Below are 16,987 nucleotides of genomic sequence, written 5' to 3'. Positions count from 1 at the left end.
CTTGTCATATGAATCAAGGAAGATGAGGACTGGCTGGTCTGGTGTGACCTGGCTGATTGTGAGCCATCTTTGTTCATGTCAACCACTGGTTTGGCTGATCCAGATAGTTATTTACAGGTCACTGTGATATTGATGGCATATTGCTGACTGTCATAAAACAACATTCACTCACTCCTGCATTATCAAGCATGTAAGCAATGCTGGGAAACACCACTACGATATTTCCCCGAGTTTGTTACAGGGGCACTGTCGACTTTAGTCTTCACCAACATTTCACAAGAATGCTGCTGATGCAACTTCCACTGCACGTTGTAATTTTCAAGCAAAAGACAACAAAAAGTATCAAACCTGATAAAATGGATTTCTTTAGTTTGACAAAAGTCCTTTACATGTGAACTAAAATCTGCATTCATGCAAGACATACAATCGACACTTTTCACACAGTATGAGTATACACACAAACCTGTTACAGCTGGCGAGTGCTGCCTGACACATATGTACAGTAGGCATTGTTCAGAGGAAATAATCATTTCATATAATAACAAACTATCTAAAGGACAATCATTCAACAACAACAAAACAAGGAAAAGTTGTAGCTCTTGAGAGCTATTAAAATGTAAAAGATTTACAGGAAAACTGAAAAATGGGTCACATTTAGTATTTCATACTTCCAAAATGATTGTCTGAATTCGAAGTATAAGATTCAAATAGAGCTAGGTCGAAGAGTACACTAAACATTAAGATCTCTCACAGAGAACACACAGAGCGGACATAACAACTATAACCCTGTAGACATGTGCTGACCCCATGGTAGGAGGAGACAGCACATACTGGCTATGTACCTGAAATAACATACTGGTTCAGAAAATATCAACTATGAGGAATATTCTGGCATTTGGACCAGTTCATGATCAAAAACACTGGACTTAACTACAATGAGGTACCAAAGAAATTGCTTTCTATAAATTATCAATACGTTGTCATTATTTACAACTTGTACTTCAAGAACATAACGCATTTCATTTCACAATAGCAACCTAATGAGCAAGTAGCTTGCATGCTTCTATTTCACTAGACTGTAATTACCAGTTTCTAAAAAAAATCTGATTTCATCAATTTGTAACATGGTAATGACCTAATAAATGTTCAGAACATAATGTGTGTATATTTACAAAAGAATATAGCTATATTGTCAATACAATTGCATGTGTTGTGTGGCTAGTTCATGTTCTCCCTCTGTTCCTTCTCGCCCCATGCTTTGTCATAGTACTTGGTGATGGCAGAGTTGGACTTGTGGAAGAACAGTCTCCTGTCTGTCCGATCTCTTTCAAGCTGAAATTGAAATACATTGACATATGTAATGACAATGAGTGAGTGAGTGAGTGAATTGGGTTTGACACCACTTTTAACAGTATTCCAGTTATATCACAGCGTGTCAGCTTAATGTTAAGAGAAAAGCCTGAAGGGATGCAGGTATCAGACATTTACCCCCTGCTGAAACCTATGAGAATAGGTATGGTGCTGACAACGCTGGTAAAATTATCAGGAAGAACTAAGATTCAAACCCATAGACACAGGCTTTTGGTGTGTCCAATGGATGTAACTCTGCACAGTGAATTGCAGTGTTCTAGATGACGGGGTCCCTGTGCCCCCAACAATAAATGAGGGAATACAAGAACTTGGGGTAGTTCTTTGCAAAACAAAAGGCTACCCTGTTAAAACTTTGAAGACTTCTTGCTGTCTTAAATAAACAGTCCTATTTTCAACTGCAGTTTGAAGTGTTGGACAAGAAGTATGTGTGTCTGATAGAATACTGTTTTTGTTTGTCTGTGTCTTTACCATCCATATAACATCACCATTAACTCATCAAACGTTTCTTTAGTGCCTATTTTCTTCAAGATTTGTTTCGACTTTAAAATGCAGTTGTGACCAGATGAAGGTAATAAAACATCTTTAACGGCTGAAAATGGCTTAAAAAAAAATTAGCATACCAATTCCTTTGATATCCATCCATATTCCTGCGACTCTGTCTGAGGAAAGGGGTATTTCTTCACCGGTTCCAATGTGGCTCTGTTGATGACTGACAAGAAATGACCTGAAAAAAATCATTCATTCAGATGATCAATGTGTCAAAGGCTACTATTTGAAGATACAGTTGTATGTCAGTCATAATGATCCAAACAGATAGATAAAAGTTACAATATGAACCAAAAGACATTTGATTTGAGAACCGTGAAGATCCGGGGTAGAATAGGTCTTCAGTAACCAATGTTTGCCATAAGAGGCAACTTTGTGTGTCATAAGAGGCGACTAACGGGATCAGATGGTCAGACTCGCTGACTTGGTTGATGCATGTCATCGTATCCCAATTGCGATGATCACTAGATTATCTGGTCAAGACTTGATTATTTACAGACCGCCGTCATAAAACTGGAATATTGCTGACTGTGGCATTAAACAACAAACACTGAGGAAAATACCTCAACTGTAGATAAACATACTACAGGGTAGGTAGAGAGCTACCCAATCATGAAGACATTGGACCTCTCTGTTTGTTCCATGGACAAACCTTATAATACTTATCGTCATTCTCTTTAAAAGTCAGAGTATGCTGATACACCAAATTCTATTTTATCCCAAACAACTTTGCTTTAAGTATTTTCACTAAAATGTACCAACCCCACAAATGCAAATACAGGTCCTGAAACTAGTTCTGATTAATTTTTTTCGACACCCGATCCCCATTTCACCTCCTGAAAATCAAAGGATTGCACCCTGAGGAAATTGGTCCCTATTCTGCCCTGGATTTCTCAAAATGAATTTGTATTCAGAGTTATGGTACATCAACCCTCTCATCCTCTCATCATTTATCAATAAAATCTCTGGATTTAAGAAGGCTACTTTTGAAGCATTAAAATACAGGGAGATATTGTAGATTTAGAGATTCTTGTTTTTTCCTTCACTGGATGTTCTCCCGCAATCTCAGCAGAAACTATACTTACTGTCTTCTTCTCCCTCTTCTGAGTCATGTATGGAGTTAGGTTTGCCTGTTATTACATGAACTGAAGAAAGACAGAAAACAACAAATTAAGATAAAATATATATAATTAGTTCCTACATTATTTCATGTAAGCTTTCATATAATAACAATATATAGAGGTTATTGTGGCGGTATTGATGACTCTTTTGTGGTGTGATATGTGTTCCTTGATTATGCATAATCAGTGTGCATACAACCTAGGTTGGGTTCATCCAAACAAATCGGTTCTTTTCTAACCAATTTTGAATGAAGGTAGGGGTAATTCCATTTCAAAAACATTCCAGAAACTATCATAAAACGTTAACGTGTATTCTTGCGAGTAGCCATGACATACCGCAACAAGTCCTGTACTCGATCAAGTGATGAAATATTGTGCTTAGTTTTACATAGGTATATGACAAGATTTAACAATAATATAGAGCCCGCAATATTATAGAGTTATGCTATATACTGTTAATAGTTAACTTAGTGTAACAAAACTTGACTAACTTTATTTCAAAACCAATCACAAACAAAACAGAATGCATGGTAACAGTATTGCACTGAATTAAAGTTGAATATTTATGTTGAGACGTTTTGTGAAGTTACGTAACGCCAACTTTGTCCCTACATTATCTATGATACTCGAGTTAGAGATAACATGACCATCTCATCACATCTTACAATGTGTGAAGCCCATTTCTGGTGCCCCCCGCCGTGATATTGCTGGAATATTGCTAAAAGCGGCGTAAAATCAAGCTCACTCACTCATCACATCAGTTGGTAAAGCTCGACATAATATACAGTGTTGATATATATCTATAATATATACGGTTGCATCATCTTAATGCAATGACGGATCAGTGATAAATTCCCGATGGCAAGCATTACGACGGGCCATGACCTACTTATCTTACACATCTAGGAAAGGATCTTGTTTATCGTACAACAAGTCATCAATAATGTCAAATAAATTGTGATCCTTTTAGTTGTTGCGAATCGTTCACTTACTCTTTTTGAATGGATTTACACTGTAGTTCGTGTAAATCTTCGAATGTCTTTGCTCTTTTCTGATAGTTTCACATAATATTGCATTTTGGTGAACAACGTTCTGAGGTTCTTTCACTGCGCCCTTCCCTGCTGCTGCCATCTTGGATAATGATAAACGTTGCCACTGTGGTTGCTAAGGAAGTGAATTCGTTTGAAAATACAAATAGCATCTTTTATCAAAATGTAACTTGAAATATATCGTATAATTGACAAAATATTAAAACTATTGCATTTCAGTTGAAAAGTATGTTTAGATATATTTTACGATGAAAAACAAGTGACTCCCATCATGCATTGCAACCGACGCCATCTTGCTGGAGTAGAACAACAAACTTTGTCAACGTAGTAATAATTGTTGTTTTTAGCACATCTGGATTAACAAATAATCCTTTTGGTAAGATAATTACGTGTGCAGTTGAATATATTTCTATTAATGAGAAAAACTTTGTAGAAATCTTATTTATGACAGAGTAGTATCTATTGTTCGCTCGTTTTCGAGATGAAGAGTCAACTTCAAAAGCAGAAACACTCTAAAGTTACAGTCGATAACGAAGCAACACCTCCCAGTGTTTGGTTTGTTCATGCATACGTCAAAGTTGCACTTGCATGTAGAAAATGTTGTCACTGCTTTTGCAGTTAATATTTTTATAACATAGTCTGCATTGCGTGTAAAAGGGGCTGCCATTTGAATCGGTTTTACAAATCTTGCATCGGTTTTCAAAATTGCTGCAACCATTTTTAAGTTGATCTAGTAATAACAGTCACATTTGAGGGCATTGGTTTGTTTTTGTCTTGTGAAGCCAATATATGAATATCTCTGGAGTCCTATTGTTACATTCTTGCAACATATGGTGCAGACATTTGTCTTACATATGTCATCTGTTAAGTTTCACTTACGATGTAGTCATAGATACTAGTACCTCTGGTACATTTATGAATACAATAATGGGTAATGTGTCAGTATATGTATTTTCACGATGCATGAAACAGTGTAATGTGTGGCAAGTACACATATGTAGTTTACCTTTATCCACTGCAGTCCTGACTTCAGTGCTGTTAATATGGTTGATATTGCCACATTTGTGTCCGTTTGTGTACTCTGATTTTCGTGATGGTGTTATCATATGATACATTTATGTACTGCACTTATTTAGACATCTCTGCTCAAACAAAGTTTGTTTGTCCCCTGACCAGTGGATCCATATCATACAGCGTATAAGTATTTTTACATCCACGTCACATATATGGTAGCCATTCCCTGCTGGGTGAACAGGGGCACATTTGAATCAAGAGACTTGCCCTGGGTGACACCATATGTTTTGACAACATATTCATGTTTCCAGTGTCCAAAATAACTGCCTGCTCATGGCTGGTAACTTTTTCTGTTGTGCTGTTTGAAATTTTTCACCACCTGCCCTACTGTCTGGCAGATAACTTTAAAACTACTTATGTTTTCACTTTCAGTTTTATTATAACATAACTCCTTGTAGATTCTCACACAATTGTTTGCATTATTTCAACTGAATCAAGACGAGATTTGTCTCTTTATTTTTCTGTGATTTGTCAATATTTTTAATGTCTGAATGTGGACTGGTAACTTTGAAGATGGGCAGCCAATGCTTATGAGTCACCTGCCCAACTGTCTTGTTGGGACGAACACCATTGTCATTTAGAAAGTGGTCAAACGTAACAAATGTTATATTTGGGATAACACTTACTGAGTAAAGTACAGATTCTCATACTTTTTGGGGTTGAGTCCCGTCCGAGATTTGAACCCACACTGCCAGAGTGAGGCACCTGTCTTGTTTGGTTTTAAAATTATTTCCAAAACTGCATGTTTCTGCCAATCTGGTCATCTACCAACGATTGAGTGGTTTATTTTTGACTGCACAGGGTGAAAGTACTGTGCAATGGGGATAGTGACACTGCAATAAAGACCTGTAAACATGGTTGGTCCATAGGCTGAATAACAACCTGGTCACTAGCGGGATATGATCTCAGTTACTTGAGGTACGTTCCTGTAGAACCTGTGCCGACAACAATCCCAACAGTTTTACATTGACTATCATGGCTATATCAAGAAGAAACAATTGAACATGGACTGCAGTCTTTGTAATATATTTTTTGTTGCATGTACAACCCAAAGCAAGTTAGGATTAAACTTAGCGCTCACCAAAACTCTATGTGTGCCCTGATACTGTCTGCTCAATTGGTTTTATGTTTCTTACAAGCTAATCTAGCATCATGCAATATTAGATTAAGTATTTAAGATGTTCAGCCACGAAATATCAACATTAGCAATAGTATTGAATGGGCGTGCATTTGTTATGTTTTATTTTTATTATTTATTACATTGTCGTGGGGCGATCACTGATGCATCGTTGGAGCTTTATTAACTTTTACACCAAACACTAATCACTGCTAATTAGTAGTGAAAACATAAATATTTTCATCCATTGCACAATATTTGACACTGCCAACTGTAAATCGTCAGTGTGCGAGATATTTGGCCATCCTGTCTATGAAAAAGATGTCTTATGCACCACAGATACGAGCACATGAAATATGTGAAATGCATCGGATCGTGAGCAAGGTATTGTGATGCATATTGGATCACATAGTTGGTGTATTGTCCCAGCCCCATTAATATACAAATGTAACATGACATTATACATGCTGTGATGTCTCTTGATTTTCTACAGACCAAACATCAAATGGTGACAAGAACATAAAGTGACAGCCCCGCCATTTACTTGGCCATTAAAAGTTATACACACAAGAGAATCTCCAGTGAAAAATGGATCCTGATTATGAGAAGAGACTTCTGAGACAACAAAATGGACAGTTATCGCCATTCTCATCAGTAAGTTAATATTTCATCTGTTAGTGGTAACCATATTAACAGAAATGTTTTAGATGTTTAGGATATGATCGTGATAATGATAGCCGACTGTAAACACCTACCTGAGCTATTTTCATGTCTAGCAAAATTGTCACCATTGTCCACAGAATTGTCAAATTCTAAATTTCTAATTTGCTCACCGTCATGACCATTGTTAGGAGGTGATTTCCTAATTGGAATGCAGAGGTTAACCTAGAAATTGGTTCACACAGAACTAAATTGTAAAACAGGAAACACACAAGATCAAGGAATTGTCAACATTTGGAAGTTGGCAGGAATATGATATTCTTCTGTAGATTACCTCGAACTCTCAAGCATGCTGTTTGTTTTCAACGTCTAGAGGTGGTAACTCTAATCACACTTCCTGTTATAATGTGGCCACAACAGCACTCAGCATTTTACGAGCATTTCAGTCATTTGTTGCCCCTGACAATTACTACCAATAAACTTACAACAATCTCTACTGCCATTGGCCATGTAGCACCATGCTCACATTCTATTTTTGTTTTTACTTTTCAGCCTGTTAGCACAAGCCCAGTAGCATCCCCTTCCAAAGAGAAGTATGGAGACCGCTTCATCCCAAGTCGTGCTGGTGCAAGCTGGCACATCAACTTCAATGTTCTGCCGGTGAATATTTAAGATTTCAATCACAGTGGTCTATCATCCCAAGAGTCTTTGGGATAGTCTTGTTGTCATTTGACTACCAGTACACTTGGTGATACCTTTGGAAGATCTCATGCTTAATCACCTGGAATTTCATACATCGATCATGACAACAATCATTCATAAACCATTTCAGGAAAACACAGTTCAGTCCCCTAGCCAAACAAGGAAAGGAAAAGAAACAAGTACAGAAACAAGTAAAGATGGTCTAGCATATTCATGTCTGTTAAAGAATGAACTTCTCTCTGCTGGCATTGATGATTTGAAGGTTCGTTTCTAATTTTCCCAATTGCACAATTCATTTACCTTTCTTGTTTATCAGATGTGTTTATGATGTCATATGTTAATGATAAATAGAGAAACCGTTCTCTTGTTTACTAAAGCAGGTTTTTGTTTACATTTTGTTACTTCCTACTTCCTACTGCTACACTTAACCATTTATAAGTACACATTTTAGTATGTATATGACTGGCCATAATTGTGATATATATTGCAGCTAGTTTTCATTTCTTTTCTTTTATAATTTTATTTAGGATCAACAAACTGATGAGAGAAGAATATTAGCTCCAAAAGAAAGCAAAAATCTCTTTCGGGTAAGATTGCTATTGTATGTGTTCATTTCAAAGAAATAAGTAAATTTCCTATCCCATTTCTGTGATAGCATTTAAGGAGATGATAGATAGTTTTTATCCTGCCAAAAACTTGGAACTTGCTTCCTGTAAGCATGCATGTCCTGTTACAGTGAGATTTACTTTACTAGCTACAAGACATGCTAAAGATATTTCCCGTATTGCAAGTGACTGTCTACCGTACAGTACACAGTATTTCTCTCCAAGTGTCTTTGTGATGATTACATGTAGGTGTTGATTGTTTACAGTACCATGTTCCACGACGAGGTGGAGACTCCTGTGACTCTTCACCTTACTCTCTCTCACCTGTTGGAAGTAAAAGTCAAAAGCTTCTTCGCTCTCCTCGCAAGGTATGTCTGTTTGATGGGGAAAAGTGACAGGTTTTTTCCATTGTTTCAAATACTGACATCAGTCTGTGCAAACATTTGCATCTAGGCATCATTGTCAGTAGAATTTAGTCTTAGAATATGGTCTAGTTTTATCCAATCTTTCCAGACCAAAAGAAATATGATTAGATTTGTGCCTTGGACTACATGGACTTGTTGTTAAGTTGTGGACTGTAACCACCAGGCACAGATGGTAGAGAGGAGATAATAATGGTAAACTGCCACAACTAAGATCTCTTGCCAAGAATTAGACGATGTGGTCATTGTGAAATTTTGAATTTGTTTATGGTTTGTTAACCGATATTTTCGTAAGTCATGTTGCCATGAAATTTGTTAGACAACAAACAGTATAGAAGACTTGAATAGTTGTATGCAAGGCTTGATAATTGTTGGCCATGTTACTCAGTAATGAATGGGAACTATCTCAAGCACTGTTAATTTGGACAGTGTATAAAGAAGGTTCTTGACTATATTGATATACTCGGAAGATATTAATGGTATCCAATGCTTTGAATTTTCTGCATAATTGTGGACAAGAAAAATTCCATTCACTCTCCAATTCAGTATTGTTTACAGGGTACATCATGTCATCTGATTTGCTTGTTCAGAGTCTTGAACCAAAACATTCCAATTTTTTACAGGCTGTACGGAAGATATCCAAAATTCCCTTCAAAGTGCTAGATGCCCCCGAGCTTCAGGACGACTTCTACTTGAACCTAGTTGATTGGTCATCTCAGAACGTCCTCAGTGTTGGGCTGGGGACGTCAGTGTATCTCTGGAGTGCATGTACCAGTCAGGTTTGTCTAACATATAGATGTAGCTTTGAACAACAATGGAGTCTGCCTCACTACAGCCTGCACGTTTCTCACCGCTAGACCTGCAAAATATCTATTAGTATTACATACACCCTTCTGGCACATACTTTGTGATGAATTTTAATGTCTTACATTCCTTGTTCTACTCCTTCATTACAGAAACTAGGTTCAGTTGTGCTTTCCAACATGCCAAAACTAAGCCTGTAACATAATTTGGAGATGATTTTAGTGGGCTAAAGGTTGGGTGTAGGCAGCAGACTTCACTGTCGTGTACAAGTGATTAGGTCAGTCATGATCAAGATAGAATCAGTCAGTGATGAGTGTGAAGAACTTAAAGGTACATACCTAGCCTTGTATTATTGACTTTGGGTGAACCGTTTTCAAATATCCCCATTCCTAATTTTGCATTGTGTAATTATGAATCTTAAGATATTTAGAATCTTTGTGGTTTCATCGAGTTCATGCTGTGTTAATGTAGTCATTTTGATGATCATTGTATTCATCCGTTTAATGTTAGAATAACACCTAACAATTCAAAATCAACACCACTAACAAGACTACCAACACAATTATTGCCCGTTAAATATATCTCCCAGTGTTTTTGTTAAAATCCAGAGTTCATCGGATCATCCAGTAATGTACAAGCAGGTATGTACCATTTGGTTTCAAACTTTGGAATGGTTTGGGATTGCAGAATCCATTGAACAGACTGAAAGTGTCCTCCTATTATGTGTATCTAGTCTCATGCATATGTGTTATGAGTATTGTTTTAGTTGAAAGGAGTCAAGATTGTTTGAACATTGATGAAGGGTTACAAGTTGAAACTAATGTTCAGAATTTTGCTTCTCAGGTGACCAGATTGTGTGATCTGTCTCAAGATAACGACACTGTCACCTCCGTGTCCTGGTCTGAAAGAGTCAGTGTAAGTCATAGCACATGAGAAGATACTTGTATTGAAGAACCGATGTCATACTTAGGCCATCAATATTATGAGTGTTGGTGTCTTTAGTTGCCATACACAGTGTCTTACTAGGTTATAAAAGTATTAGGGCTTACCTATTATGACTACTAAAGACACTGTAACAAATTTATTATGCCTAAATCTTTTCACTATATGGCATCTTTATCACACATGTCATGTTAAAATGAAAACTTGACACTTACAACCGTTGACCTTAAAGGTCAAAGGGAGACTACTCTTCAAACCTTAGTAGCCAAACCTTATTGAACTAAAGCTATGAACATGATTTTTTAATAATAAAAAAGTGAGTGTCCTTGCACATCACAATTAATGATATAAAAACAGAAAACAGTGTCAGCTGACAAGTGATAGTGCATATGATGAGTTTCAAAGAGCACAAGAGGGGTCTTCACCAATCTACAGAAAGATCATGAAGACCATATTTGAATCAAGTAATAAATTGTCACATTTATGGTAGAATTGAAGAATGTTTAAATTAAATTATTTTGCCTTTGGCAATTTTATCTGAAATGGTAAGTATACTTAGTGTACGACATGACCGCCTCCGTGGTCAAGTGGATAGAGAGTCTGCCCGTAACGTTGGCTTTTCAGTCCATGAAGATCCGGGCTAGAATAGGTCTTCAGCAACCCTTGCTTGCCGTAAAAGGCGTCTTTGCTTGACATAAGAAGCGTCTAACGGGATCAGGTGGTCAGGCTCACTGACTTGGTTGATGCATGTCATCAGTCCCAATTGCATGGATCGATGCTCATGATATTAATCACTGGATTGTCTGGTCCAGACTCGATTATTTACAGACAGCTGCCATATAGCTGGAATATTGCTGAGTGCGGCGTTAAACAACAAACCAACCAACCCAACCACATCATACCAGAACACATTACTTGTTACCCTGCATGGCATTCGGCATTAAGGGGATAAAACAAGGTCGGCTTGGAGTCAGTATACCGTGTCTGAATGGAGTATCTATGTTTGTAACACACGCATACACACATCGCTATATACATGACTTAGTGCAATAATCATGGACACAGCATTAAACTCTATATCACCTCACCTATGGGTTATTTAATATGGCCAGGGGCGGTCGGGAAGCCCAGTGGTTAAAGCGTTCGCTCGTCATGCCGAAGACCCGGGTTAGATTCCCGACATGGGTACAATGTGTGAAGCCCGTGATATGGCTGGAATACTGCTAAAAGCGGCATAAAACCATACTCAATCACTCACTCACTAATATGGCCAATTTCTGTTTTCTGTCCTTCACATTGTGATACATGTAGTACCATATGGTTAATGTATCATAACACCCTGCAGGATACCTATGTCAGTTTCAAACGTTATCTTAATATATTCTTAGAATTACCAACTATCAGGATACCTCTTTTGATACTTGGTAAATTCTTTTGTGTACCTCATTACCTACCTGAACTGACGTTAAGCCTGGTGTTACTGTCCTGCCTAAATGTGAAACAATATGGTCAGATAATCTGACCACTATTGCCAGGAGTATCCTTGTTCGAGATTGAGGTAGAAATATTGGTGTTTCCAATAAAAGCAAAGATAGAGTAATCAGAAAACTGGAAAGAGACTTGGATGATTTGACAATCTATTTGTGTCGCACATGCTACATTGATACTATTTTTTTTAACCTGTTAACTGACTTTCAATATGATGAGGTAAACATTGTTTTTGAATGTTCTGCAGGGTAATCTAGTTGCTGTGGGTACACACAAGGGTTATGTACAGATCTGGGATGTGTCCGTCAACAAGAAAATCAACTCTCTAGAAGGACACAGTGCTAGAGTTGGTAAGTAGATTTATTGTCATAAAATAATGTGTATGAATACTTCAATCAATGGCACGTCTAATGCCAGAAAAAAGTTTATGAGTCATGTTGTGAAATTGTTTATTTTTTGTTATAGGTGCCCTAGCGTGGAATGGGGACATTCTCTCCTCCGGCAGTCGAGATCGTCTCATCCTACAGCGGGATATACGAACACCTAGTGTTGCCCCTGAACGTCGGCTTGGTGGACACAGGCAGGAGGTAGGAACCAGGCAACTAGCCAATATTTAGATGGAGGGAAGTGGTCAGTTTGGTTTGTGATGCCACCCCCACCCATGCTAATGAAATCACATTGACCTCCTCCGATTGAAATGCATGCATATCAGTGTATTCTTTGTGAAATAAGTTGTCACATCTTTGTGGGGTTTTTTTGTGAAGAAAGCAATCAGGTGTAGATTTATTTCCTTCACAAATTGTGAAGCATTGCAAATATTTTTGTATTTATTATGATGAGGATTGTAAGCTGTTTTTCATTTTTTTCAGGTTTGTGGTTTGAAGTGGTCCCCAGATCACCAGCACTTAGCATCAGGTGGCAATGATAATAAACTGTTTGTGTGGAACATGACAAGTGTGAACCCAGTGCAAACATACACTGAACATTTAGCAGCAGTTAAGGCCATAGCATGGTCCCCTCATCAACATGGTCTGCTGGCCAGCGGTGGTGGAACAGCTGATCGATGTATTAGGTTCTGGAACACTCTCACTGGTCAACCTCTGCAGTGTGTAGACACAGGGTCACAAGTCTGTAATCTGGCATGGTCAAAACACTCCAATGAATTGGTAAGTTGGACATCGTCTTGAAAGAAGGGGAATAACTCTGAACAGACTCTGCAATTTGTTACTGCAGTAACTGGAAGCATATTCTTGAAATAGGTTGTTTTTCATAACTGTAACATTGATTTTGGTTATGGTAAAATTACAGTGGAGGTTTATTCATGTTTTCAAAGAAATCAAACACCTGATCATGATCATGAAGAATGTTTTAAGAGTTAATACATATTATTCAGGATTAAAAACTAAGTGCCTTTGACTGGCAATTTGGATTCTCCCCCCCCCCCCCCCAAAAAAAAAGAAATTAAAAAAATTTCAGTGAAATAAAAGTCACCACTACAAAGCCATAATATTAGTTATAACTAAGTATATGTAACATGAGCTGGCAAATTAGTAATTCCAATTTGGGTATTTTATAGACATTTTCTGAAGACTTGGGGCCTGAATATTGGCCTCTGACTCTGAGGTCTAGATAAATCCCTGGTTACATGTGTTAGATTCTACCTACAGTTTCTATAGCTTGTGATCATTCATTTTCAGGTCAGCACTCATGGGTACTCACAAAACCAAATCCTAGTCTGGAAATATCCATCACTTGTGCAGATTGCCAAGCTGACGGGACATTCTTACAGGGTTCTATATCTGGTAAGTATTCTGCTTATGCCATGTACAGCCTCTTTGATTGTGTTCACAATGATGGTTTAATGTTCTTAACTTACAGAGGCACAGCTGTGTTGAGTATGATATTGACACATTTGAATGCTAAGCAGTGTCTTGTTCTTACCTTCAAGCTTAACATGCAGTGTTTTCCCTGGAGGTTAATTCCTGCATATTAACAATCTCACCCATGCTTGCCTTAAAAGACGACTGCTTGTCGTAAGAGGCGACTAATGGGATTGGGTGGTCAGCCTGGTTGATGCATGTCATCGTATCCCAATTGCTGGATCAATGCTCATGATGTTGATGACTGGATTGTCTGGGGTAGACTCGATTATTTACAGACCACTGTCATATAGCTGGAATATTGCTGAGTCCTGCTTTAAACAACAAACAGATATGTTAACAATCTAACATTTAAATTGCTCTTATATACTCAAAGTACAGTTGCTTAGCAATGCTTAGAGATACAAGTGTTAAGGGTTCCTGACTTTCTTATCAGAACTCCATGGCTCTGCAAGGAGAGTGTCCTTGAACCTGTTATATTATGTATCATTAAAAGTCGGGAGCTGTCGTCATGACTCCTACATTGTCCATTGATGTTTGATGTAGAAGATATTTTTGTTGGAAGTCTTTGTGACCATCAGGTGTTTGAGGGCTATGGATGTGCCTTATGTGCTTATGTTGAGCCTAAGGCGAGACATTTTGAAATTGATGTTTGGACCCCAAAAATGAAAAGTTGAAATCAAATACAGTCTGAAAAGAAAAGACAGTAACCATGGCAATAGATTTACCAAAAAGAAAAGCTTTCTTCTCTCCTATCATGCTAGCATTCTTGTCAATTATGATCGTAATTAGGAAAAAAGAAAACTCAGGGCTTGTGTCATTGTGCCAGTTTATATGTCTGTTGGTAGTAAGTCCATTGAAAGATGTATTGACATGTATCTAACTTTGTTACAGGCTATGTCTCCAGATGGGGAAGCTATTGTCACCGGGGCAGGGGATGAGACACTTCGCTTCTGGAATGTCTTTAGCAAAACTAGATCAACAAAGGTAAGCCGCTGTTCTGTTTTCCACATTTGAACACCATAAGGTTTCCCTTTAATAATAGGAAAATATCAGTGAAATTAAAACATGTATAACATTTTAAGGTTGACTCCCTGCGGTGTTTGATACAAAATATTGATCTCATCTTTCAGCAGTTTGTGATCATAATTGATCTCTTGACTATTGCAATTTGATCTTTCTTCGCTAGTCACAATTACCAGAAAATGCCGGATAAGGCTGATTCATGTTTCAGGAAGTGAAGCATTTTGCATCAGATTTTCATTAAGTGTAATGTCGTATTAAACATCTGGAAATCATGATGTCATAAAGATTCTCGGCTACCTATGGCTATCTATATGATTGTCTTACATTTGTTAACCTATGTTGGATCTCTTGGTTTGATAAGAAATAATAAATATATCATTTTCTTCTTCAGGAATCCAAGTCTGTCTTGAACCTTTTCACAAGGATCCGATAAAGGGAGATAACCAATCCATTCCTCCTCTCCATGTCTTTAGCAGTAACTGCCATACCTACTTGAATGTGGGGCTCTGTGTTCAGAACAATTCTCACCAACATCATCATTTTACTGGGAGATACCAGAACCTTTTTCACAAGTCAAAATTTTCTGTTGTCACATTATCCTAGGTATGGCCAAACTGTAGATTTAAAAGTGTTCCATTACAATTATAAGAGGATCTTCTGGCATTAGGGCTTAGGTCAGTGATCAAGGGGCCCGTTCAACAAAGCAATTGTAGTGTTACGGCCGTCTTAAGCCTGTGTTTAAGTATGGGAGTTACGATCGCCTTGGCGCCACGATCACTTAGTGGAATGGGGCCCTGGACTTGAATTTGATGGCATTAACTTACCCGTAAACGCTTCCTAAGATCTTATGAGATATTGAATCAAAGTGAACACTTGTGTTTGCGATGCCTCTGTGTGTGTTATACCTGTTTCGACACTGGTCTGTCAGCAGGTTCTTGTAACTGTGATGAAACAATGCTACCATTACAGAAGTGTATGCGCTGAGGAAGATGTGTGTTTAATTTAAATGTCCAATTCCCTATGTGGTCATTCCCTTGTTTTCTTGTGTAGAAAGGAACTCTAAATGAGACTGAAATGTTACCAATTATTTCTTTGAAATTTTAACAGCAGTAAGCAGAAGTAATTATTTTATTTTGTTTTAATTGAGTTGAAAGGCTTATGCATGTCAGCCATTTACAGTTCCGAGAATGTTACAAAGAGGCATTATCATGCACCCTTTTAGATGCCATTTTATCTTGACTATTTATTTGAAGAAACAAATTTGTTATGATTGTTGTTTTATTTCTTACTATTTACCACCTTTCATTTAGCAGAAGCAACTATGTTGGACTGTTTGGTATGAAATGTGCTGATTTGTATTTATAACATTGCATGATTTACAGTAACGAGTACACACTGTCCATCCATGAAATCTTTTCAGTAGGAATGGTTTAATTTGGTGAAAACCCCTATAAAAATGTGCAATATAAAACAAAGGGTTGGGAGAACTCTTTTGTAGATAGAAATGTATTCAGTTGTATCCCACGCATTCACACACTTAGCATGACCAAAGGTTTGACTATCATTCAGTATTTCATTGTCCATTCATTCTTCATTAGTCAGGTATCTCCACATGATCAGCTATGCGTTGATAGTGTGTGGTGAAGATGCTCCTGATCCTAGTGTTCTCATCACCAGGGATGTTTGTATTGTATGCGGCTCTGTGTTGAGCCTAGTATCTCCACAATTTCACAACAGTCTTATGGCATGAGCATGGATGATGTTGGATTATGTTAGTGAAGCTCGTATGACAGCAGGACAAAAGCATAGAACACTGACGTGGTAATCGATCAAGGAATGGTTTTATTACCGCCCACCGTGGATCGTGAGGGCGTGCATTCAGTTGTTGATTTTGAAAGTGTGAGGTAAATACTTGTAAGAAACGAAATAAATAAACATAAATATATAGATTTAGCTTTGTCTGTTATTAGTGTTCTGAAGGGGGCAGTCGGGTAGCCTAGTGGTTAAAGCGTTCGCTCGTCACGCCGAAGACCCGGGTTCGATTCCCGAAATGGGTACAATATGTGAAGCCCATTTCTGGTGTCCCCCGCCGTGATATTGCTGGAATATTGCTAAAAGCGGCGTAAAACCAAACTCACTCACTCACTAGTGTTCTGAAGGCAGATGTACTGTTTAAAAAT

The 16,987-nt window shown here is 37.8% G+C and overlaps 2 protein-coding genes across 2 annotated transcripts; one reads left to right on the top strand and one right to left on the bottom strand.

Annotated features, from left to right (window-relative positions):
• Positions 1–356: 356 nt before the first annotated feature.
• On the bottom strand, positions 357–4,180 carry LOC139479781 (cilia- and flagella-associated protein 144-like). The gene is made up of 4 exons (XM_071262653.1): positions 4,031–4,180; positions 3,003–3,062; positions 1,992–2,095; positions 357–1,332 (listed from the first exon to the last, which is right to left on the bottom strand). The coding sequence occupies exons 1-4, from the start codon at positions 4,167–4,169 to the stop codon at positions 1,219–1,221; spliced, it is 417 nt and encodes a 138-aa protein (XP_071118754.1). The 5' UTR covers positions 4,170–4,180; the 3' UTR covers positions 357–1,218.
• A 198-nt stretch (positions 4,181–4,378) lies between these two features.
• On the top strand, positions 4,379–16,733 carry LOC139479869 (fizzy-related protein homolog). The gene is made up of 14 exons (XM_071262770.1): positions 4,379–4,463; positions 6,772–6,932; positions 7,491–7,598; positions 7,771–7,902; positions 8,168–8,227; positions 8,512–8,613; positions 9,291–9,446; positions 10,315–10,386; positions 12,149–12,251; positions 12,367–12,488; positions 12,771–13,067; positions 13,599–13,703; positions 14,676–14,768; positions 15,199–16,733. The coding sequence occupies exons 2-14, from the start codon at positions 6,867–6,869 to the stop codon at positions 15,238–15,240; spliced, it is 1,458 nt and encodes a 485-aa protein (XP_071118871.1). The 5' UTR covers positions 4,379–4,463; positions 6,772–6,866; the 3' UTR covers positions 15,241–16,733.
• The last annotated feature ends 254 nt before the right edge of the window (positions 16,734–16,987 follow it).

The sequence above is a fragment of the Haliotis cracherodii genome, unplaced genomic scaffold (assembly GCF_022045235.1).
Source record: "Haliotis cracherodii isolate W230 unplaced genomic scaffold, xgHalCrac1.p SCAF_4, whole genome shotgun sequence".
In the NCBI taxonomy this organism is placed as follows: Eukaryota; Metazoa; Mollusca; class Gastropoda; order Lepetellida; family Haliotidae; genus Haliotis; species Haliotis cracherodii.
This window is presented reverse-complemented; position numbering and strand designations above follow the sequence as displayed.

What these genes read in the sequence shown, in the direction of transcription:
- LOC139479781 (XM_071262653.1), bottom strand. Translation starts at nt 4,169, where the DNA reads ATGGCAGCAGCAGGGAAGGGCGCAGTGAAAGAACCTCAGAACGTTGTT. An exon ending in TGTAAATCCATTCAAAAAGA is followed by an intron (nt 3,063 to 4,030) that starts GTAAGTGAACGA and finishes GTCTTTCTTCAG; the next exon opens with TTCATGTAATAACAGGCAAA. An exon ending in AGAAGAGGGAGAAGAAGACA is followed by an intron (nt 2,096 to 3,002) that starts GTAAGTATAGTT and finishes GATTTTTTTCAG; the next exon opens with GTCATTTCTTGTCAGTCATC.
- LOC139479869 (XM_071262770.1), top strand. Translation starts at nt 6,867, where the DNA reads ATGGATCCTGATTATGAGAAGAGACTTCTGAGACAACAAAATGGACAG. An exon ending in TTCTTCGCTCTCCTCGCAAG is followed by an intron (nt 8,614 to 9,290) that starts GTATGTCTGTTT and finishes AATTTTTTACAG; the next exon opens with GCTGTACGGAAGATATCCAA. An exon ending in GCAAAACTAGATCAACAAAG is followed by an intron (nt 14,769 to 15,198) that starts GTAAGCCGCTGT and finishes TTTCTTCTTCAG; the next exon opens with GAATCCAAGTCTGTCTTGAA.